Genomic DNA, 24,307 nt, shown 5'->3' with positions numbered 1-24,307 from the left:
GGGAGGAAGGAAAGAATTTCAAAGACACCGAAACCGCTAAACGAGAAAAGAGAGCATTAAACCGATGCTTGGCAGTTCCCACCAAGGGGTGCCAGTTTCCGCGACTGTCAACCAGTCCAACCAGCCAAGGCTCCAGCAGGACCGTCAGCTCCGTAAGGGACAAAAAAAAGAGGCAGAGCCCATGCTTGGACCCTCCCCTTAACGGTCTCTTGGCCGCTGTCCTCCGGCAGCCGCCGGACTCCGGTTTCCGGCCCTCGGAGGACCACAGTTCCCAGCATGCCTTTGGCGGGAAGTCTTTCCCGCGGGATGACTACTAATCCCGGCATGCCACTCGGCACTCCAATAAATTAGATGGAAGCGTGGAATGACCCCATTGCACGCAGGGAATTGTAGTCCACATAGCTGCTAGCTCTTAGAGGGGCGGGGAAGAGTCGGGTCGCTCTCGTCAGCTGAGGAGAATGATTCATAGAGGAGGGTCAGGAGAGAAGAACAATTCTGTCTGTGAAAGCCCACTTAAAAGGCTGGACTCCTCGCGGAGGGAGGGCGAGGCAGGAGAGCAAGCAGGACTTCTGGCCTGACCCCGCCTCAGGCCGCTCGCCAGGCCTCTCTCGAGTCCTGGGCCTTGTCGGGGGCGGCCGCGAGGCGCCGGTTGCTGGGGGACCGGTGACGTAGCGGGGTGAAAGTTGAGGGGCGGTGACGTCGGGCCTGCCCGGGCGGAGGCTGGCGGGTTGGAGGCAGGAGGGAGGGAGGGAAGGAGGGAAGGAAGGAAGCTGGGAAGGAGCGAGCGAGCGGGGGCGCGAGGCGTTTACCTGGAGGCAGCGGCTTGGGCGCGCAGAGCGGCCGCGGCTCCCCCGCACCTGCGGCCATGGATGAGGAGCGCGCCCTCTACATCGTCCGGGCCGGCGAGGCAGGGGCTATCGAGCGGGTCCTGAGGGATTACAGCGATAAGGTAAAGAGCCCTGGCCCCCGGCGTGCGGTAGAGCACCCCCCGGGCCGCCCTCCGGGCTTGCACATCGCATCCCTCCCAACCCCCCTCATTCCGGGGATGCGCACTGCTCTCCCCCGAAAACGTTTCCGGCTCGGGCATGCGTGTTTGTGCCCCCAGCCTTTCCCATCCCTGCATCCTGCATCCCCCCGCCCCCACTCTGGCGCCCACTCCTCCGATTCCGGTCCAGCAGCCTGTCCTACGGTCCTCCTCCCAAGCGTGCAAGTCACACCCCCGGAATCCCTAGATGTGCCCCTGCGTCCTGTGCCCCGCTCTTGGATGCATAAATGCACGCGAAGCTTCCTCACCTGTGTAGCATAAAAATCTGTGTTTCTGTGCGTAAACACGGCCCTTGACATGCATAAAACGTATCAGCCACGATGGCAGTTCTTTATATACCTACAGCACTGTACCGTTTTCAAGGCGTGATGTCTCATATATGCTCTAACTTGATTCTCAGAGTGTTTATAGGGTAGATGGTATCATTCTCCCCATTTAATAGATGAGAAAACCGAGGCGCTAAGAACTGAAATCATGCCAAGGTCATGGACATGCTATGTTGTAAGTGGGGGGGGGGGGGGGGGCTAATTCCTAGTAATGCCTGTTATTTATATCTCATTAACAGCTTTCCTATCTCGTTTAATCTTGACAGCGATCCTGGGAGGTTTTATCTGCGTTTTGCGATTGAGATTCTAGATCGGTTAAGTAACTTGCCCAAGGTCATACTTCTGAGCTGGAGTTCCATCCTAGGTCTTAAAACCATTCATTGCTCTTTCCGCTTTATAACTGCAGTAAAAAGGTATCTTGTTGTAAATCCTGGTTACTTCTCTGAGTGTCTCTTTAAGAACCGTTAGCTCTCCATTACTTTTCCTTCCAGGAATTTTACATGCTCACTTCAAAAGGTAGCATACCACACCTTTATTCTTCCATTTGGAAGACTACTTTATGGGAATGACCGACTACTCTCTCCTGTGAAAACACACCCAACTCCCAAGTCACACCCTAGATACAACATCTGTCTTCCTTTCACTTGCCTCCATTCATAATTTCCCCTTCTGTGTTTGCTACATGCCCACCACTGTACTTTCATACACTTTGCATTATTGAGCTTCCAGGATGCCATTTCTGCCCTGGGTGGAGAAGTTTCCAAAATAAGACACTTTCATTCCCCTTTAATCTTCCCAAAAACCCTGTGAGGAAAATGGTGCTACGCCCCACTTCACAAATCATAAAACTTAGGATAATGTTGCCCCAAGTTCACAAAGCCATTGAGAGATGGGGCTGAGATCTGAATCTAGGTTGTCTGACTGCTCTTTCTACAGCACTGTGCTGCTTTCTTTGGGAGGATGCATGGATTCAATTCTACTATTGTCTCAGCTCCTTCTCTTTCTGATATGCTTTACTGTTGCGTATTTGCCTAATTTAGGAGAAGTTTAATGCATAGGTATACATATTGTGGAGATTATATTCATTTAACTTAATTTATAACTACTTTCCAAAAAGATTTGAGAAAGCCAGAAACTGATTTTCAAAAGAAACACAACAGAAAACTTACCCATTGTGCTGAATCAACTAGTATGTATTTAGCACTTTATCTGGATATGCCAGATATCCAGCAATAAATAGGAACTTTCTTCTCTAGGGAGGGAAAACCTCCAACTGGATCTTGTCACCTCCTTCAGTATTTCTCCTTCCCTTCATAGCTAAACTAATTAGAACTCCAGATTTGCTTCCTCCAATTTATCTCTTCCTCTCCTTGATCTCCCTCCAGGTTGGTTTCCACTTACCACTCCTGGCCAAGTGCTGTCAAAGCTTCAGTTCTGGACATCTCCAGCTCCCCTTCACATTGGGAATGTTTTTAAAGTTATAATGCCCGAAGTATGTTGTTTAAGGTGGTTCCTGAAGTGTTTGGGAATCCTCCCAAACTCTTGCACTTTTTTGGCCAAGTGTGAGAATGCTCTGACTTAATGCGAACTTGGTCAGTCAGCTCCTTCCGAGAAGAGCTCTCGTGTTTAATGCTGGTTATAGCAGGGCCAGAGTACAAAGAAAATAGCTGAATTTCCTGTTGGCAGTGGGGCTTTGCCCCTCAAGGCGAGAGATCTTGGAGGTAGATTAATAGGAAGAAGAAGTATGATGGCAGTGGTCTGGCAATAAGAATGGGGAGGTGAAATTAAATTGCCCAGCTCTATGGGATGTGGAGTCTGAAACCTTGAAAAAGTAGCTAGATACCCTGGCTTCATTTTCCTTATTTGGAAAAATGGATTTGAGACATGTTTAGAATAAGAGGTGATTATGGGGCATTGAGGAGTCTAACCAAGAAGGGAAATGAATGATGCAGAGAGAGAATGATCGGTTCATTGTTTGGGGAAGGACGTTCTTTATGCTCCCTTATTTCTCTAATAAAGCCATTCCTCAAAAGGAGGCAGTCAAGTACAGTGGAAAGAAGGTGGAATTCTGAGTCAGATAAACCTTGGTTAAAATCTGCTATTTATTAACTTCATGACTATGGATAAATTATTTTAAGCCTGAGTCTCAGTTTCCTTGTCTGTAAAATAGGGATAATATCACCTAAGTTTTTATTAGGCTTAAATTAACTGAAATATAATGCCACACACTGAGCACAATGCACCTAAGAGGCATTTACTCAGTTGAGTTCTGGTTCGAACGATCAAGGTACTCAAAAGGTCCTGTGGCCAGAGCAAGGCTCTGGAGCCAGACTGCCCAGCCTTTGATCCTTAACTTACCATCCGGGTGGCCTAGGGCAAGTTACTTAAATTCACTGTGCCTCAGTTTCCTCATCTGCCAAACAAGGATAATAATAGTACCCACATCCTAGATTTGTTGTCAGGATTAAATAAGTTATATGTGTAAAGCATTTAGAACAGTTCCTGGCACTGAGGAAGAACCCATAACTGTTAGTTTTGAACAAAAAAGGCAGTTACTAAACATGACACTGAGTTGACATAGCCTGATAAAAAAATTGGAGAATACGCACCATTCTTTCTCTTTTTTCTTGACCCTTGCACTTTCTAATCAGTAGCAAAATACCTTGTACCAAGTTTGGAGCAACTGTTACCTGTCTAGCTCCAGGTAACATTTAATTTCTACTTTGTTACGGAGACTCTCATTTCCAAGCCTTCTTGCTTCATTCACTGACCCTTGTTATCTTGAGGAGAAGGAAGACCTATTTATCCCAGAAAAAACAAAACTTGTCTGTTTCTCAAGGGCATAATGCAAGTTGACTCAGCATAGGAAAGTATTAAAAAAAAAAATAGGAAGAGTGTAATTCTTTTTCACTCCTCTCAATTTACCTCTCAATTTACCTAACATTTATTGAGTGCCTGCTATGTACTATCTGTTATCCTGAATGGTTTCACGTCATCATATATGATCTTCTTATGTTAAAAGTTATGATGAAGATGGAAGTATTCTTTTTTTTGAGGGAATAGGAAATTGGGGTTCAGAAAGATAAAGTGACTATCTATGGGCTCAAGGGCACATAGCTAGAAATGGCAAGCCTCATCTTCAGATTCCATATCCAGGGCTCTTTTTGCAAGGCCATGTTGCCTTTTCTTTGTCTATTCTGTGTTTTTGAGCACAGAAGAGAAAGGTTTTTCAGGACCAGTTCTGTTGGCTGGTCTACTGGGGCCCTAATCACCCTCACTCCAGTAATAGAATGAGCTATTAATTATGGAAAATATGTATTGTTCTAGTCTAGGCTGTACAATCTCCTTCTCTTCCTTCAGGGCCTGTTCTGATAACAGATTTAGTGGAGAGATTGGTTGCCTTCATCATGATCATCAACAATAAACAGTGATCAAGGGCTCCGAGGTGCACAGTAGTATCTTAGTTCCTTGAATCACAGGATATTTAGACTAGAAGGAACCTCAAAGATAATTGGGTCCAATCCTCTCAGTTAACAGGTGCAGAAACTGAGGCCTAGCGTCGTCAACTATGATAACCAGAGAGGTGGCTTGGTGGTCATAGAGGCCACCTGGGCATATGATTACCCCATAGCAAGCTCCAACAGGATTCCCTTTTGGAAGTGTGTCGTGTTTATGGCCATATGAAAGGTAAAAGTTAGTTAAGATACAGGCAGGTAGGTAGGTCTCCAAAGGTAGTCATCATAAGAGAGAAAAACCACACTGTTAGCAATGAGGTCTTCATTTATGTGCTGCGAGAAGGACCTGATTGATAGGGACCTGATACTGGGACAGTTCTGGAAATACAGCCTCCGTATTTGAATAGGGTATGTAAATATCCCGGACCACGTAAGAGGACTTTTTCCTTTCCACTTTGAGGTTGAGTTCTGACTCTGAGGTCATTCCACAGATTTTTCAGAGGAGCATGTTTAGTGAACTGTTCCTTTGTTATACCTTTTACTAATTTCCAGATTGGGTTATATAATCTCAGATACTGGCTTTTAGTTCTAGAAGTGATCTCTATTTATGAGACATAGCCCAACACACAGACACAGATCACTGTAGTTAGGTTAATTCCTTTGTATTGGTACTGTTTGAGTATATCTTTAGAAATTGATGAAATAACTCCTAGTTCTCTAGTAGGTCAGTATTTGGCCAGATGCTACATCATAGGCCATGCAGTAATAACAACAGTGGCCACTTCTTGAACACCTGCTATGTGCAGGGTGCTAAACATAAAGATAAGGAAACTCTGACAGGTAGGTCAGTTGAGTAACTTAACCAAGGTCACATTTTTAGTAAGCAGCGGGACTGGACTCAAACCTTATGTTGTCTGACTCCTGAGCCTGAGCTTTTTAGAGTCTATTCATAAGATACAGAAACATAGGATACAGGAGGGAATCTTCATAATGAGTGTGGTGTGTCACTGAGCTGTGGTCTCTAAATTGAACAGTGGTTTTACTCTTTATTTTATATTTGATTTGTTGCTCCTGTTCATCTGGAAATAAGCAATTAAAGAAAGTGAGATGGTTGACTGTTGGTTAGCAGTTCTAGAAAGATATTTATAGCCAGAAATGCTAGTTCCCCTTCCCCTCCCTATCAGCCTTAGAAAGGGGAGAGAATTAAGGGTTAAAGTAACTGAATAGGTTAGGTATGATCTAAGTTGGATACAAGAAGCCAGCCTTAGAGAAGCCAGCATCTTTGGATGCAAACAGTCTTAGAGGGCTGAGCTTCTGAATAGATTGGCACATTCAAAATTCAGTTTGTATTCCCTCACATACCAGTATATGTCCTAATTAAATTAGGCCCTCATGCTAGTTAGATGGAGCTTTTGACAGCTTTTCTTGCTTGCTTGCTTGTTTTCTTTTATGTTGTGGTTTTCTGACAGCATCAGCCTTGCATTTAAAAAGCAGAAAAATTATTCCTTGGTACTATTCTAAATTAGCACTTTAAAAGGTTAATTCTCCATAGAAGCTGTTTAAAAGATATTTTTATAACTTAATGAGGGTCTCTTCAAAAGGTGATTTCTTTTCTGCTCCCTTACCATAAATGCCAAAAAAAGTTTAGGAGAACTGTTATATCGGCAACTAGGTACATTTATTCCAGATAATTTATGGAATTAATATTTCACATATAATGGCAAAAAATAAGCTTTCTTGGTTTCTAAGTGCAGTTATTCATTTTCATTCGTATGGGGCCTTTCTTAAGCCTCAGTTTACAACCTTAGCCTGGTGTCTGGTTCTTCTTTATCTTTTATCTAGGGTTTTTACTAAACCTCAGGTCTATAAATTCCTAAGTTATAACCTTCAGATTTACAACTTTTTTCTTCCTTCCTTTTCTTCTTTCTTTCTTTCCTTGTTCATTCATTTGTATTTTATTTTTAAAATTTCCCTATTAATTATAAAAATAATATACTAACAATGAATTTTATCAAAGATCACCAGAAATTCCACCACTCTGTGCAGTTACTTTTATTTTTGCGTTGTAACACTTGAGCCTTTGTTCGAATGCATCCCTACATTTATATAGGTATTGTCATCAAAGACGTATAATTTGAAGTTTTACTATTTTTCCACTTGATGCCATCATAAGTAATTTTCCATGTAGTTACAGAGCTATTTAGCCATCTTTTTTAAAAATTACAATGTAAATAGTCTATCAGGTGGATACACAGCAATTTATTTCATCAGTCTCCTGTTGTTGGATATTCAGGTTGTCTCTGTTTTTCTCCCATAATGTTAGATAACACTGCAGTGAATATGCTTACATGTACTACAATTTTTCTCTCCTTCTGGATGATTTCATTAGGATAAATTCCTGGGAGTAGAAGTTCTGGGTCAAAGCGGATGTATATTTTCATGGTTTTTAATATGTAATGCCAAATCACTTTCCCTTTTAAAAGTTTGTGTCAATTTATACTGCTGCCAGCAATATCATGCCTGGATTATTGATGCCTGTTTCTCAGAGGGCTTAAGGTCCTCAGTCTTGCTCTCCTTGGATCTGGCCTGTAAACTACTGCTCAAAATATTCTTCCAGAATGCTCTCCTCTTCACACCTCCCTCAGAGTCTTCCCCTGGTTCTTGTCACCTATCTGCCGGTTCAGGTATAAATTTTTAAATCCAGGCCCTTACCACCTGACATCATCCATTTTAATTTTTTTTACAAGCCATATGTGAGGCAGCCTCTCCTAGGTTTCCTCAAATGACCCTTCTGTCTGACCTCTAAGTCTTCCCTCTGACCATCTCTTACATTCAGAACTACTTCTCGGTCAACATTTCTCCATCTCATTTTATTTCAAAAATTGCTTCTTCTACCAAGCTGTCAATGCAGAACCACCTGTAATGATGATAGCTTTAGAACTTAGTGTACTTAACTCCTGGTATGTTGCCAATAAATGTTTGTCAGTGTAGCCATGAGAGAAATACAAAGGAAAGGCAGAGAGATGTTCAGTGGAGACTTTTTTAAAGGAAAGCTTAGGATTCATAAGAGAACTTGGTTCTCCTGAATAAAACTTGAGAAGAGAGTGAGGAATTGTGTGCTCTATTTTGGGGGTACCTTTGCTCTCTCTATGACAGTGGGTAAGTCAACTTACTGCATCCTCTATTTCAGCTACAGAGTGGAAAACATAGTGTTGCTAATCATTTCAGGAGAGTCATGACACTGTCTTCTCTTCCAGTTATTTTTTCCTCAATATCATTGGTATCATCATCATTATAACCCTATTAGTTACTGAGTGTTTACTATTTGCCAGGCACTGAGATGGTGCGTTATATGCCTTAGCTGTTTTAACCCTCACAGCAGCTCTAAGTAGGTGCCTTCTCTTTTCCCATGAGAAATCCAGTTATAAAGAGTTTGTTACTTGCTCAACTAGTAAGTGGAGAAGCCATGATTTAAACCCTCTTTCTTACAGAATTACTTTTCTGAAATACCTATCTATCACCTCTCTTCCCTATCTACAATTCTCTGATGATTTCTTTATTGCATATGAAAAAGAAAATACAAACTCCTCAGCAACATTGGAAGACCCTTCCCAATCTCTCTCCAGTCTCATCTTTCTCCACTCCCCTTATCCCCTAACATGTGTCCTATGTTTTACTCTGACAGAGCTCCTTATTTCACAAATGTCTCATACCGTTTCACACATACGAGCCTTTGATTCTGTCCCTAGAATGCTTTCCATTTTGCCTCCTGGCAAACTCCTATTCATCCCTCAAGGTCCAGCTCAGATGCTCTATACTCTATGCACAGTGTTCTAGATTTCCCTGGGCAGAGTTAGTGGCTTGGTACTCTGCTCCTTTGTGTATATTTCTGCTGTAGTCTTTTCACAGTGCTTTATAATTATTTGCTTATATGCCTCTCTCTCTTACTTTAATAAGAATACTGAGATGTGATATGGGAAAGCAGCGTTTTTACTGAGACATTTTGTGTATATAAACATAGTCAAAATTAAAAATCTGTGTGTTTAAAATGACATTATTTCCCTTTTTTTCCCCTTCAGCATAGGGCTACTTTCAAATTTGAATCAACAGATGAAGATAAAAGAAAGGTAAGCCTTGGTATGTGTATGTGTGAGCATCTGTGTGTGTGTATTTCTTTGATGGACTTTCTAAGCAGTGGGCTTGTTTTCATCTGAAGATTGTTAAGTTTTCAGTTTACCTTCAGTTTGTTTTTTAAGAATTCTGAGGAGAGAGACAAGTGCCAGGTTTAGTATGGATTACACATACCTCCCTCCTGTTCTGTCTTCACAGGACCATTACACTTGTATAAATCAAGGGAATGGGAAGGGTTCAGAGAGGACTGTCTCTCCATATCTTCTCACTTCCAGAGGTTGACTTTGTTTGGTGGCAGGACTGCAGGCTGCCCAAAATGTATTGCTAATATTGTAAAGCTTGGCTTTACAATAACGCTTGGCTTTGGGTTAAGTTTTAGGAAAGTAGCTGTTTATGTTGCTGCCTCTCAACCACATATCATTCCCTATACTGGCAGTTAGTTATCTTGTCAGCAGTTGTGACTGGCTTCACAGGCATAGAGGAAATGGAGTCAAGAGACTCACCAAGAGAGGAGTTACTGTAAGAGAGGGTGCATCAGAGATACGACCATGATGTTATGTTTGCCTGTTGGGGTTGCCTGTGGTTGCTTTACTTAGTTGAGTAGAGCATGATGCTAAAGGAGAAGCTCACCAGCTCTGCCTGAGTATTTTGCTGGGCCCTGTACATCTATCCCTGGCCTCACTAATGCCAAGACCAGGTAAGAGAGCATGACTGAATCAGTGTAAACTATCACTGCTGCTGGAAAAATAGCTTAAATCTAGTGCTTTGCTGGTAGTGGCTTGAGAATAGCTTCAAATCATCCCTCTATTCACCTCCACCTCCCCCCACCATCTCATGTCTACGTCCTGCTTATTTTACCTCTTAAGATTTCTTCAGTCCATTCTCTCCTTAACCCTTGCTCCAATTCAAGCCTTCTAATTCAAGCCTTCATCTGGATTACTGTACCAGTTCCCTAACTGTTCTTTCTTTTTCTGCTTATGTGCCCTTCCAATCCATTGTCCATAAATCTAAAACTACAATCTGATCATGTGCTCTTCGCCTCCATTGTCCATAAATCTGAAACAACAATCTGATTGTGTCACTCCCAGCCTTAAAACCCTTGAGTGACTTTCTTTGCCTATAGAATAAAGTTCAGGCTTCTTAACATGACATTCTAGATGCTCAGTGATCTGATCTCTGCCTGCATTTGCAGTCTGTCACTTATTTTTCTCCTTTGTATTTTATGCTCTAGCAATGTGAAATGTTTCCAGTTACATACACATATACATCCCTTCTTTTTCTTACGTCCTACCCTTGCATATATTGTTTTCTACCTAGAGTGCCCTCTCCCTCTTATATACCTCTTCTCCTTTTCACCTGGTTAATTCCTACTCAGCTCCAGGAGCACTTCCTTCAGGAAGCTTCCTCTGGCATTCCTGTTAGGGTGAAGTACCCCTCTTCAATATTCCCTAAATTCTATGTAAATGTCTAACACCATGCTTATACATTGTCTCTTAATTATAAATCTATGTCTCATTGTTAGACCCTGGGAACTCCCTGATGACAGATACTGTTATGTATCTTTATATCCTTGACATCTAGAGTACCTAGCACATAATAGGCACTCAAAAATTATTTACTGAATGAGTGACATGGAGTATAAACTTTGGAGGTTGAAGATTTAACTCTGCTTTTATTTTGGATTTGAACAATGTAAACAAGTCTAGAATACTTTTAAGACAGGGATTCTCAACCAGGAATGTGCTGTTTGGGGAGCTTTTTCAAGATAGGCCTGCTCAGGCCCAACTTCTTATTTACTGAGTCAGAATTTGGGGCGTGGAATCCAGACATGTGTATTTTTATAAATGGTCTTCAGGAAATAAGTACTCACACAATTGGTGGGAGTGCAAAATGACACAATCCCTATGGAACAGAAACTGGCAGTATCTACCAAAATTACAGATGCATTTTGCCCTTTGACCAAGCAGTGTCACTTTTAGAAACCTATCTTGTAGATAGATTGAACCCAAGTAAACAGTTATTCACTGAAGCACTGTACATAATAGCAAGAGATTGGAAACAAACATGTGTCCAGCAATTAAGGCGTTTTTGAAGAAACTATGGTACATCTACCTAATGGAATACTATGGTAAAGAGAGAGGGAGAGGGAGAAGGAGAGAGACTGTTATTTGCAAATGGGAGACAGTTAAATGGAAAAAAAGATGTGAAAAAGAAGATTATTTTTTACATACTCGTGATAAGTATTCAGACTAGCAGGGCAGCTGCTGTTTGTTTAGTTTAGTTGGGAGAATCCCTACCACGTCTGTAGATTCATGGTGCCTTGGGAATCTGACACTAGAAATTTTGCTAGTGCTTTTACTGGTCAAAATAAGTACATTCAGACAGAGATTCCCCCACTCCTTTTAAGTTTCAGTTGAGAGAGAAAAATTTCCCATACAGTTATTAATAAAGCATGTTTATTTCCTGTAGGATAGTAACAAAACCTAATATTTTTAAAGTAATCTTTTACTGCCTTTTAGATCTTTGGAGATAGTAACTTCAGCACTGGTGTTATTTTCAGTATAGTGTATAGATTTCTGCTCCCTGGGAGGTCTGATAGAAACAAATGTCATTAGGGACCTAGCTAGGTAATCTTCGTTAATGGGAAAACATTGGCAAACAAAACCATATCAGTCTCCAAGGGTTAAAACCATTAGTGACTTTTTTATGCCCAAGGCCCTAAAACGACTGAAATCAAAGCTATTGGACTGCTCTGAAGTATCTACATCCTAACAGCTTTTTAACTTCTCAATGTAGAGAGACATAGAATGTAGGCATGTCTCCACATTAAACCCAATCGGAAAATAAGAGGAACTCAGATTACTGTCCAATTTGTTTTGCTGCTCTAGTTCTTTTTCTCTTTCCTAAACATGTCTCTGGAGCCTTCTCCCAGCAGCTTCTTGGTAACTGCAGTGCCCCTTTCAATAAACCACAGATGCTGTCTCTGAAAAAAACACCTTTCTTATCTAAAACTTTTGTGACAACTTAAAAAAAATAAAACTTGATGATACTGAGCTTTTTAGGAAATGATTATAAATTAATGATCCTTAGACCTAATTCCTAACAATTACGCAGTGTTTTGCATTTTTACAAAGATTTGCTTTGCAACAGTAATGCAGTAATGTTGCGAATATGGTGAGAATATCACCATCCCTATTTTATGGATAAGAAACCTGAGGCTCACAGTAATGACAGCTTGCTGACCACTAGTAAGTGGTGGAGCCTCAGATAGAGAAGAGATTTTCTATTATGTGTGGCTCCTTCACTGCTCAGTGCTCCATAGCCCCTACTCATTACCACTTGAGGTATATTTCAGAAGATTTGCTATTATGATGCAGTATCATGTTTTACCTCTTATTTCATACCTTGAAAGACCATTTAGTCAACTAGACTTAAATCAGAAGATAGTGAAAGAAATTACCAACTAGGAGTGCTTAAATTTTTCCAGAGAAGTTTGAAGTCAGATACAACTGCTGTTTGTACATATAATGCAAATACTTCCAAGTACATGTGGGTCATTGATATTTGGATATGAGCACCTGTGCTTTTTGAAACATTTGCTTTACATCCTCTACCTAAATTGGTAGACTGCGATTATCTACCACCACATAAACAAATATATGATGCAAATATGTAGGATGAGGAGAGATACGATGACTAATCTGAAAATTTACATCTTGAGGAAATAAAAGCTCTTATATTGGCTTCTAAAACACATCTGATCTCAAGACCAATAAAGAGTACTAATTGCAATAAATGTTGAAAAGTACATATCATAAAATGAGTAAAAGAATTGGAGCTCTTTTGCCTGGAAGATAAGAATACAACCATATCAAACGTGGAAAACTTCAGTTGTTGTCTGAGATAAATCTTTGTGTATATAGTAATTTTCCTCAAAAGAGTGAAGTTAAAAATAGCCAAATTTCACGCATTTATTTCATTACCTTCAAACTCACATAGGTAAGCCCATATTTCTGTGAAGGCAGAAGGTAATTGCTGAGTCGAGAAGTTTTTGAGGACAAGAACTCTGGCTTACTTTTCTTTGTATTTTCAGCCCCCAGCACTGCATGTGGCACAAAATAGGCACCTACAATAAACATCTGTTAAATGAATGAAGGAAACTTGGAGATTGAGTAGAAGCCAGAATTTCTATGACTTGTACATGTTATTTAGTTTTGAGTTTGATATTCTCTTAACTATTCAGCAGAATCTCAAGCACATCATATATGTTGTTTACTGAAAAAACAGGATACAAAAGTATTTATACCGTGTGATCACAACAATGTACAACTAATAAAAATTATAGAAATAAAAGTGACTACAAGGAAATTCACTAAATGATGGCTGTCTGAATATTATTACTGTGGATGATATTTTTCTTCCCCTTTTTGATATTTTAAACTTTTATATTATAGTAGATTATAATGATATAAGAATATATATGTTATAAATATATATGTTATAATGCATATTTATATATTTTATAAATATATATTTTTATAATATAAATATAAAATATTTTTATAATATAAAAATATATTTTTATACACTTTTATAACAGTGTGATTGGAGGCATAAGAAAAACCAATACTTTTTAAAAAAATCATTAATTTTCTCTAAAATTGAGCATTCTTGATTATCCTACATATTCCTTTTAGGGGAGCATAAAAAATATTATTAGGTTTGGAGGTAGTATTACTTGTGGAGCCAGTTTATGGAGTGAAATAAATTTATATGAACACAAAAGGCCATTCTACCATGTGAAATATTTCTTCTTTTTACTTTTTACCCCCAGACTTGGATGTACTTGGCATATTTGTAGATATCTCTATAGTCCACAGATATTTTTTCAGTAATTCTGTGTGCCAGATCTTGTGTTAGGCTTTGGTTCCTAAGTTGGCTATTTGCCTATGGTGTTGGGGTTGGCACTTTCTCAGCTACAGATGCATACTGAGGATTGCCATTGTGAACTGTAGAAAATGAATGGGTAAATTTCCTTATTAGATTCCCCCAAGGAAAATGTGCCAAGATAGAACCACCAGTCCTACACTATGAATCCATGCTTAGGAATAGCTTGAGGCATGGATGCTTGTTCTGAAAGCCCTTTACATTTATTTTAGTCATTTGAAATTGTTAAACTCCAATTTTCACTAAAGCAAAGTGATTTTTTTGTGCCTTGCAAATTTGACTCAAATTTTATTTGATGTCTTTACCTTAGTGAATACTTTGATACGTGGTACAAGTACAGTTCTCATTTAGAAACCAATAACTTTTAAAGATAATCATTTTCAATATGTCAGTTTCTTTAAAACACATACACATACATACATATACACACACATACTACCAAAAGCAACCTAAACCTCTTCCTTTTTAAAGTTCCTGTCCAGCAGGGATCTGGCATAAAACATGACTAGAAGGGTTCAGGTATATTGTAGGCCAGGATGAATGCCTCATAGTAGTTCAAAATAAAACAATTTAAACTTTATGTCAGACTCCATTTTTTATTTTAGCTGCTTTGCCAAGGCATTGAAGGATGAAATGAGGGAGAAAGAACAGAACGGCTCTCCTGACTTAGAAAGCCACAGATGTGGCAGCCCATACATGCCCTTTGCATCACTTTTTAGGATTTCTGCCTTGGAATGATGAGAATAGTATCTGTTTTGTACTTTTGGAATTTCAGATCCATTTTCTCACACAAAAAACTCATCAAGAAGTTCCACTTCCAGCCATGACAGTGTGAGGAGCTCTATGGACCTGCTCCCCAATGAAACTCATGAAAATTATTTTTTAAAAAACAACTATTTAAAGTCTCTGTAGATAATCCTAAGAGCATATAGTCAATGGAGAAACACTTGTTCAAAAAAATCTATTAAAACTCAAAAAAAAAAGTGAAAGTGTATAGTATTCGAACTGAGACCTGCTCCCTACCTCCCCCCCTCAGCTGAGTGAGATGGAAACTCTCCTCCAAACTGATGGAGCCAAGAACACAGAACTCCCTCTTCCCTCAGCTCTCAGCTGGAAGGCTGTCTTCCCAGTAGGTGCAGGGGGAGGTCAGCTTTTCTCATCCTGCCCCGCTACCTATTGCTTTGACTAAATTCTGGGTGAGTGCAGCTGAGAGGTGAGGTCTCCCTCCTTTCACCTACCCCCGGCTCATGGGACAGAAGAGGCTCTCCCTTGGGTATGGCACCATTGAGAATAGTGGGGCCCCAGTTGTCCTTTCCCCAGCTGGTGGGACACAGGTTCCACCTGGAGAGGCAAGCTGAAGAGATCAGCTCGAGCTCCAAGGAGCTCTCCAATTGAGCTCTCAATTGGAGGTGTCACCAGAGAGAAGCCTGCTATTGTCTCTGACCCCAGCATCATAACCAGGGCTCAGAAATTTTGCCCAGAGGGACAAGCAGACTTTGTAACAGAGAGCTCTGAATCTCTCCCCAAAGGAACTGACTACATTTGCCACAGAGTGTAAAGTTCATGCCTGAGGATGCAGGTTGTGGTGAAAGGCAGTTGGGAGGAGATTGGAAATAAAGAGTTGGAGTTGGAAATAAAGGCTAACCAGAAAGTTGGTGAGCTTGTTAGAGAGAAAGGGGGAAAAAGACAGCTGGGAGGAACCCTCCTGTGATTAGAACAAATGTTAAATACTGACCTCAGGAACTATCTCTTCCAAGAAGCTCTAATAGATTGGTTTAGTTTGTGGAGGAAGTTATACCCCAGGACATTGTTAAAGACAATAGATGAATCAGCTAGCAGTTAGTGGAGCTTAACAGCTGGGTGTGTTCAGGAAAAGAGAAAGTGAAAGAGAGGCCTGCCAAAACCACTGTCACTTCTGGATGATTGTGGCATACCCATGGGTGAGCCACCTGAGGAGCAACATCTGCAGGGAGGGAGGGAGAGAATATACTTCACTAAAAATAATTCAGCCGGTCATTGAGCAAATAAACAAGTAAATAGCAATAGCAGGTCTTAGAGGGTAGGGGCAGTATCCAGTGTTGCTACAATATATTCTCTAGAATGTCCAATTTCCAAAGAAAATTATGAGACATGCAAAGCAACATGAGAGAATGACCTATACACTGGGGAAAAATCAGGCAACAGGAACTGCCTGTGAGAATGACCAGATGTTGGTTTTAACAGATAAAGACCTCAAAGTAGCCATTATAAATATAATCAGAGAACTAAAAGAAACCATGATTAAAGAAGTAATTCAAGGTTTGATGACAATGTCACACCAAATGAAGAATATCAATACAAAGACAGAGATTATTAAAAAGAAAAAGAAGAGGAACCAAAGGAAATTTTGGAGTTGAAAATTACAGTAACTGAAATAAAAATGTACTAATAAGGTTTAACATTAGGTTTGAACTAGCAAAAGAAAGAATAAGTAAACTTGAAGATAAATCAGTAGAGAGTATACAAGGTGAAGAACAGACAGAAAAAGGAACAAAAATGAAAGCATCAGAGAAATGTGGGACAAAATTAATGTACCAGCATATACATAATGGGAATATCAAAAGGAGAGGAGTGAGAGAAAGAAGAAAAAATATTTGAAAAATTGAATACTAAAAACTTCCCATATTTTTTGGAAAACAGCCTACACATTCAGGAAGCCTGATAGTATCCAAGTAGGATACACTCAAAGAGATTCATAAATAGATACGTCATAGTAAAAATGCAGAGATGAGGAGAAAATTTTGAAAGCAGCTAGAGAAAAATGACTTCTCACTTACAAGGCAACCTCAATAAAATACGCAGCTGACTTCTCATCAGAATTGTAAGTCAGAGACAGTGGGACAACATATTCAAAGAGTTCAAGAAAAAACCTCAACCAAGAATCCTGTATCCAGCAGAGCTATCTTTTAACAAAGACAGTTCCAGATAAATGGAAAAACTGAAAGAATTTGTTCCAGAACCACCTTACAAGAAATAGTAAATGTTCTTCAGACTGAAAGCAAATGACAAAACAGCAGTTTGAATCCACACAAAGAAATAAAGAGCACTGGTAAAGGTAATTATGTAAGTGCAAAAGACAGTATAAATACATATTTCTTCTCTTAACTGATCTTAAAAGCATTTGTATAAAACAATATATATAATGTGTTGTTGAGCCAATAACGTATAGAAATGTAGTATATGCCAAAAACAGCGCAAAGGTGGATGAGAAGAAAGCTGTATTGGACTAAAGAAGTGACTCCAGATAGTAACTGGAATCCTCAAGAACAAATCAAGAGAACCAGAAATGATAAATAAGAACGATAATATAACAAAAGCTGTAAGTCTATACTTGCCCTCCTTTCTCTTTCAGCATTTTAAAAGACAAAATTATATAAAGTAATAATGTATTCTTGGATTTAACATTTATAGATATAATGTATATAACAATCATGCCACAGAGGGGAAAGGAATAGTATCATAAAAGTAATGTTTTTTATATTTCACTGAAGTTAATATAAATTTAGAGCTGATTCTGATAAGTTAAGATGTATATGCTAAGTAAGCCCTAGAGCAACAACTAAGGAAATACATCAGACTCAGAAAATAACTCAGTTTTATAGAAAACTACAAGACGTTGAAAGAAGTTAAAGAAAATTTAAATGAATGGGCCAATAGCTCACATTCATGGATTGGAAGATGTAACTATTGCTAAGATGGCAGTAATTCCCACAATGATCTACATATTTAATGCAATACCTTTTAGAATCCCAGGTAGCTTCTTTGTAGAAATTGACAAGGCAGTTCTAAGATTCATATGGAATTGCATGAGATACAGAATAGCCAAACAATCTTGGAAAGAACAAACTTGGAGGACTCACAATTCCTGATTTCAAAACTTACTTCCAAGCAACAATAATCAAAACAGTGTAGTACAAGCATGAGGATAGGTAAATATAAATATATATACAGTCATCGCTTAACAATGGGGATACATTCTGAGAAATGCATCCTTAGGTGATTTCATTGTTGTGCAAACATCATAGGGTGTACTTACACAAACCTAGACAGTTAAGCCTACTATATACCTAGGCTAAATGGTGCTAATCTTATGGAATCGCCATTGTATATGTGGTCTGTTGTTTACCAATACATCATCACGTGGCACATGACTGTATATAGATGTAGATCAGTGGAATAGTCCAGAAATAAACCCGTGTGTCCATGGTCAACAAAGTTTTGACAAGGGTGCCAAGACCATTCAATGGGGAAAGAATAGTCTTTTAACAAATGGTGCCGCGACAACTGGATAACCGCTTATGAAAGAATGCAGTTAAACCTTTACCTCACACCATATACAAAAATTAACTCAAAATGGATCAGACCCAAATGTAAGAGCTAAGACCATAAAACTCTTAGAAGAAAACATAAGAATGAATTTTCGTGACCTAGGATTTAGCAGTGGATTCTTAGATATGAAACCAAAGCACAAGCAACAACAACAAAAATATATAAATTGGATTCCATCAAAGTTAACATTTGTGCTTCAAAGCACACTATCAAGAAAGTGAAAAAAACAACCGACAGAATGGGAGACATATTTGCAAATCATATATCTTATAAGAGACTTGTATCTAGAACATATAAAGAGGTCAGTAATAAAAAGCAACCCAGTTTTAAAATGGATAAAAGATCTGAATAGACATTTTTCCAAAGAAGATATACAAATGGCCAATAAACACATGAAGAGGTATTCAATATCATTAATCATCAGGGAAATACAAATCAAAATCACAATGAGACATCAGTTCACACTCACTGGTATGGCTAGAATAAAAAAGTCAGATAATGACAAGTGTTGGCAAGGATGTGGAGAAATCAGAACGCTCATACGTTACTGGTGGGAATGTAAAATGGTGCAGCCACTTTAGAAAACAGTCTGGCAGTTCCTCACAAGGTTAAACAAAGTTACCATGTGACCCAGCAATTATACTCCTAGGTATCTACCCCAAAGAAATGAAGATATATGTTCACACAAAAACTTGTACATGAATGTTCACAGCAGCATTATTCATAGTAGCAAAAAGGTAGAACCCAAATTTCCATCAGCTTGTGTAAGGATAAACAAAATGTGTTATCTCCATACAATGGAATATTATTTGGCTATAAAAAAGAAAAAAGTAACTGATAAGTGCTACAACATGGATGAATCTTGAAAACATTATGCAAGGTGAAAGAAGCCAGGCACAAAAGGCTGTATAGTCTATGATTCCATTTATATGAAATGTCTATAAATGGGCAGATCTGTAGTGGCAGAAATTAAATTAATGTTGCCCAGTAGCTAGGGGGAGTGGGGAATAGGGAGTTACTGCTAATGGGTATTGGGTTTCTTTTTGGGGTGATGAGAATGTTTTAAAATTAGATAGTGATAATGGTTGCACAAATGTGAATATACTAAAAACCAATGAATTGTATACTTTAGGGGTTAACTTTATGATATGTGAATTATATCTTCATAAAGCTGTTATTAAATACTAGTAGATAACATACACTACATGGCCATCATCATTCCAAGCACTGTATGAATATTAACACATTCAATCCTTACAACAAGGCTATAAAGTAGGTACTATTATTTGGCTTATTTTAGAGATGAGGAAACTAAGGCACTCAGAGAAATTGCTTACCTAAATTAATGAAGTGGGATGCCATGATACAAGCTTCGGCATTCTGGCTACACAGCCCATCTGCGACACTGTATTGCTACTCATTAATAATTGAATTGACTTGTTGTATAGCTTATGAATCGATTCTATTCATTTTCTGATTTTAGGCATCCAAAATTTGAGGTTTGATGCAGAGCATAAACAAAGCTTTGACATTGAACTAATTATTGGCATTGACAGGAAACAGAAGAGCATGCTTTGCAGTGTAAATGACTGGATAGAATAACTCGGGAGGATATCTAGTGTCAGCTCTCCCCATAAGCAGTATAGTACTTGACCTATAGGAGTTAGGCATGCTGCAGATTTTTTTTTTCAGATTCCTCAGTTTATTTTTTTGCTGAAAATGTAAGGTTTCTTCTTCTCAGCAGTTACCTCTTTTCTTCCTTAAAAAGTTTGATCATGTACTAAGGAAAGTGGAGAACTTGTGCATCTTCGACTAATTAAAAACTCTTAGGCACCTAAAAGAGTTCATGTCTAACCAGACATTTCCAGTGTTTCCAACTTCCCCATTTACAGAAGAAAAACTTCTTTAGAGAAGTTAGAGAAGTTTAGAGAGGTTGACTTGCCTAAGGTTACAACGGATGAGTGGAAGAGCTGGGACTCAAACCAGCCTCTGTCTCCTTGTCTGTCTTCAGTGATCGTCTTTGCAGGGCTCCTCCTCAGGGAACTCCCAGTGTAGAAAGGGACCCACAATATCTTCCAGTGCCGTGGTTTCTTCTAAGCTATCTCACACCAGGGGTCATCACACTGACTGAATACTTTGAGTAATGGGAAGCTCACAGCAGCCACTCTGCTGTTGGATAACTTTAATTGTTAGAAAGCTTTTACTTATATGAATTCCAAATCTGCTTTGGTTGATCCTCCTACCTTACCCATATCCCTCTCTGCCTTTGCCTTTGTCCACCATTTGGCTTGTCTTCCTACCTCCTTTCTGTCACTCTGTCTCTTTCATTTTTTTTTCCCCGCTTAGTACCCAAGACTCACATTTATCAAGAAGCTTTCTCTGGCTAAATTTCCTTCAGTCTTTCCATACTTGGTCTAAATTGCTATATATTTACATTCCTTATTTATTTTACATATGTTCAGTCTCTCTAATATTATTAATAACTTGAGTCATGTGCTTTTATAGCTCCCCAACCCAAAATAGACTTCTTTTCACTTGGTTGGAATTTATGTCTCTTGAATAATTTGCATGTACTTGAATTTTAAATTTGGAGCATTTTGAGTTTTGTGCTTGTATCAGGATTGTGTACACAAGTACTCAGTTATGAACTCTGTAGATTCCGAATGGACACTATAGAATCTATAAATTTAATACAAAATTGCAGTGTTATAACATCAGTACTTTCCTTTCTCAGGTGGCTTTGCCATTGAAGGCAAATATTGTACAGATAAAAACTTCCTAGCCCTATTGTGCCTATGTAGAGTGTGCCTGTTAATGTTTTTTGATCTGTTTGTTCATCTGGCCATCTTTATGATGTAATGTACATTAGCCTCTATCCTACCCCAACCGCTATGGTAGGGATTTTTAAATATATCATCTCATTTAATATTTATAAGCCCTAGATGTTATCCCTATTTTTAGAGATGAGGAGATGAGCCACAAGTGATTGTAAGAAATTTGCCCAAGATCACATAGCCACAAGGGACAAAGCTAGTGTTTGAACCCAGGTGCGTGCTTCTTTTTTTTTTTTTTTTGAGGAAGATTAGCCCTGAGCTAACTGCTGCCAGTCCTCCTCTTTTTTCCTGAGGAAGCCTGGCCCTGAGCTAACATCTGTGCCCATCGTCCTCTACTTTTTATGTGGGACGCCTACCACAGCATGACATGCCAGCGGTGCCATGTTCACACCCAGGATCTGAACCAGCAAACCCCAGGCCACCGAGAAGCGGAAGGTGTGAACTTAACCACTCCGCCACCGGGCCTGCCCCAGAACCCAGGTGCTTTCTTTATTTCAATTGTACTGTTTCCCAATAGGTAACATATAAGATGTCTTACACCTTACAATGTGTTTGCTCAGATGCTATCTAAATTAAGTAAATACAATAACTCTGTGAAATACATATATTTCTGCCTTACACATGAGGAAATATAGCCTCAGATAGATTAAAAATTGCTCCAGATCCAAGTTCAGAAAATAGTAGAACTAGGGACTAGAAAGACCCAAAATAGTGTGTTTCTGTGCTTTATCTGCTATACCAGTAGTGTGTTCCTGTGCCTGTGAAGACCTCTAAAATCTCACAACTGTCTCATTGAGAGAATTTCTTCTTGTCCCTGTTCTTGGCTATCTTAGTCTGCTCAGGCTTCCGGAACGAAATACCATAGAGTGGGTGGCTTAAACAACAGAAATTTGTTCCTCACAGGGTTGGAGGCTGGAAAGTCAAAATCAAGGTGTTGGCAAGGTAGCTTTCATTCTGAGGCCTCTTCTCTTGGCTTGTAGGTGGATGCCATCTCACTGTGTGCTCGCATGACCTCTTTGTGCAGAGAAAGGAGAGGGGAGAGTGTGAGTGAGTTAGCTCTGTGGCATGTCTTCTTATAAGGGCACTAATCCCATCTGACCAGGGCCCCACCCTCATGACCTCATCTAACCCTAATTACCTCCCCAAAGCCCCTTCTCCAGATATCATCACATTGTGGGTTAGGGCTTCAACATATGAATTTAAGGGGGACACAGACATTCAGTCCATAAGGTCAGCTTATCATCAGAGCCCCTAAGTATTCTCTATACGTTCCTGGGCTACTAGTGCTGAGAACTTGGGATTCAGAGAGAGAATAACTAGTTCAGACTAAATAGTTGAGTGATGTGGGATAGATCACATTGGAGACAAAATAAATTCCACAGAGACTGTGTATAGGAAAGACTTTGATACAGTGAAAAAGGCAAAGGGGCTATAGAGATCAATGGGACCAGGATCTATCTATCAGCCACCAAGATATGAGGTGTACATTATGACAGAGCATCCATCTTCCAGCTTTGCTAGTATACCACATAATCAAACTATAGTTGTGCTAAGAACTCACTAAAGATTAAATGAGGTAATGATCCCTTATTTGCTAAATTCTAATATGTGACAAATGATGATACTTCTGTATTTGCCAGTATATTAAAATACTAAAATATGGTCTATATACATAGTGGAGAGAAAGGTTTTCTGAAAAATAAGGACTCCTACTTAAGTAGTAAGAGAAGCAGAGTTGGCTGGTACTGTATTTGAAGAGAAATAAAAAGTTTTGGCATGCCAATTTCTGCCCTCAGTCAAGAAAGGAAGGGCAGTTGATTGGTTTTGTAAGCTTTCATTTACACCTAAGCTGTCTTTCCCATCTGTTAATGAACTCTTGATGATGCAACATGTCTTTCTCAGGATTGCTAATTAGAAAGAAACTTGAGCCAAACTCACATAATTGTTGTTACTCTGAACTCTCTTTTCAGTCTTCCTGGCACGATCACCATGATATAGAACATAGCCAGAAAGATTGCATTACTGAAAAATGTACATGTGCAAGAAGGGAAGTAGAGGTGAAATTTAGGAAGTGAGGTAAAAGCTCATTCACAAGGACAGTATCCGTTAAATAAAAGGTGAGAATTACCATTGCCTGCCATACTACAAGTAGGAAAAAACCCTAAAGTGTATAGACATAATATTAAGCTAAATAAATGGACCCAGCTGCATGAATATTCATTTAGAAAATCTCTTTAGTTTTTTATAAAGAAATTCCAAATTTGACCTCCAGAATCCTCTCTCTCTTTTATGAAAAGCACATTTTAGAATTCTGGCAGTAAGTCATTAACTGTTTAATATTTTGTAAAATACCATTTTTTAATAGTGGAATTGACAACATTGTTCCAACTATTAATTATAGTAAGCTTATTTTAGAATTTAAGACCTCTCTGTCTCTGTCCTGCATGCAAACACACATGCTCACACACTCACATGTGCTGTATACAGAGGGCAAAAGTTTAGAACTATCAGATTTAGGTGGCTGACCTTCAGCTGTAGTTAAGAACTAAAATTAGATCCCTGTGGAATATATATCCAATGACGTCCATCAGAAGAGTGTGTAGGCATAACCTTGAGAGGCCTGGGACCATCATTCAAGGGATCCTGTCTTAACTGTGAAATTCCTTTGATGTCTGAAAAATTTTCTATCTTAAAAATTCATGTGATTCTTTTGGAGGCTGGCCTGGTGGCATAGTGGTTAAGTTTGTGCGCTCTACTTCGGCAGCCTAGGGTTTGTGGGTTTGGATCCCAGGCACAGACTTACATACCACTTAGCGAGCCATGCTGTGGCAGCGTCCCACATACAGAATTGAAGAAGATTGGCGCAGATGTTAGTTCAGGGACAATCTTCCTTACCAAAAAAAAAAAAAATTCCTGTGACTTTTTGTATTGTGATTGATAATGTATTTGTTTTCATGTAATAATTCTTCCCCACCCCTACCCCCAATAAATCGTTTAGTAAAACAGTGGTTAAAGAGGATGCACCAGGGAGCAGGCCCCGTGGCCGAATGGTTGTTTGCATGCTCTGCTTTGGCAGCCCAGGGTTTCACTAGTTCTGATCCTAGGCGTGGACCTAGCACCACTTATCAAGCCGTACTGAGGCAGTGTCCCACGTGCGCCCACAACTAGAAGGACCTACAACTAAAATATACAACTCTGTAC

At 39.4% G+C, this 24,307-nt stretch overlaps 1 protein-coding gene across 6 annotated transcripts in view; it reads left to right on the top strand.

Annotated features, from left to right (window-relative positions):
• The first annotated feature begins 440 nt into the window (after positions 1–440).
• RIC8B (RIC8 guanine nucleotide exchange factor B) overlaps positions 441–24,307 on the top strand; it is a 104,867-nt gene continuing 81,000 nt past the window's right edge. For all 6 annotated transcript variants that reach the window (XR_006886188.1, XR_006886187.1, XR_006886186.1 and 3 more), the window contains exons 1-2: positions 441–949; positions 8,906–8,953. Coding sequence is in view for 3 of the 6 variants with exons in the window: in XM_046646571.1 (XP_046502527.1) it covers positions 866–949; positions 8,906–8,953 (132 nt within the window). In the remaining 3 variants the exon portion in view is untranslated. The remainder of the gene's footprint in view (positions 950–8,905; positions 8,954–24,307) is intronic.

This window comes from Equus quagga, chromosome 19 (assembly GCF_021613505.1).
Source record: "Equus quagga isolate Etosha38 chromosome 19, UCLA_HA_Equagga_1.0, whole genome shotgun sequence".
NCBI classification, from domain to species: Eukaryota; Metazoa; Chordata; class Mammalia; order Perissodactyla; family Equidae; genus Equus; species Equus quagga.
The sequence above is the reverse complement of the archived record's forward strand: the minus strand, read 5'-3'. Positions and strand labels throughout refer to the sequence as shown.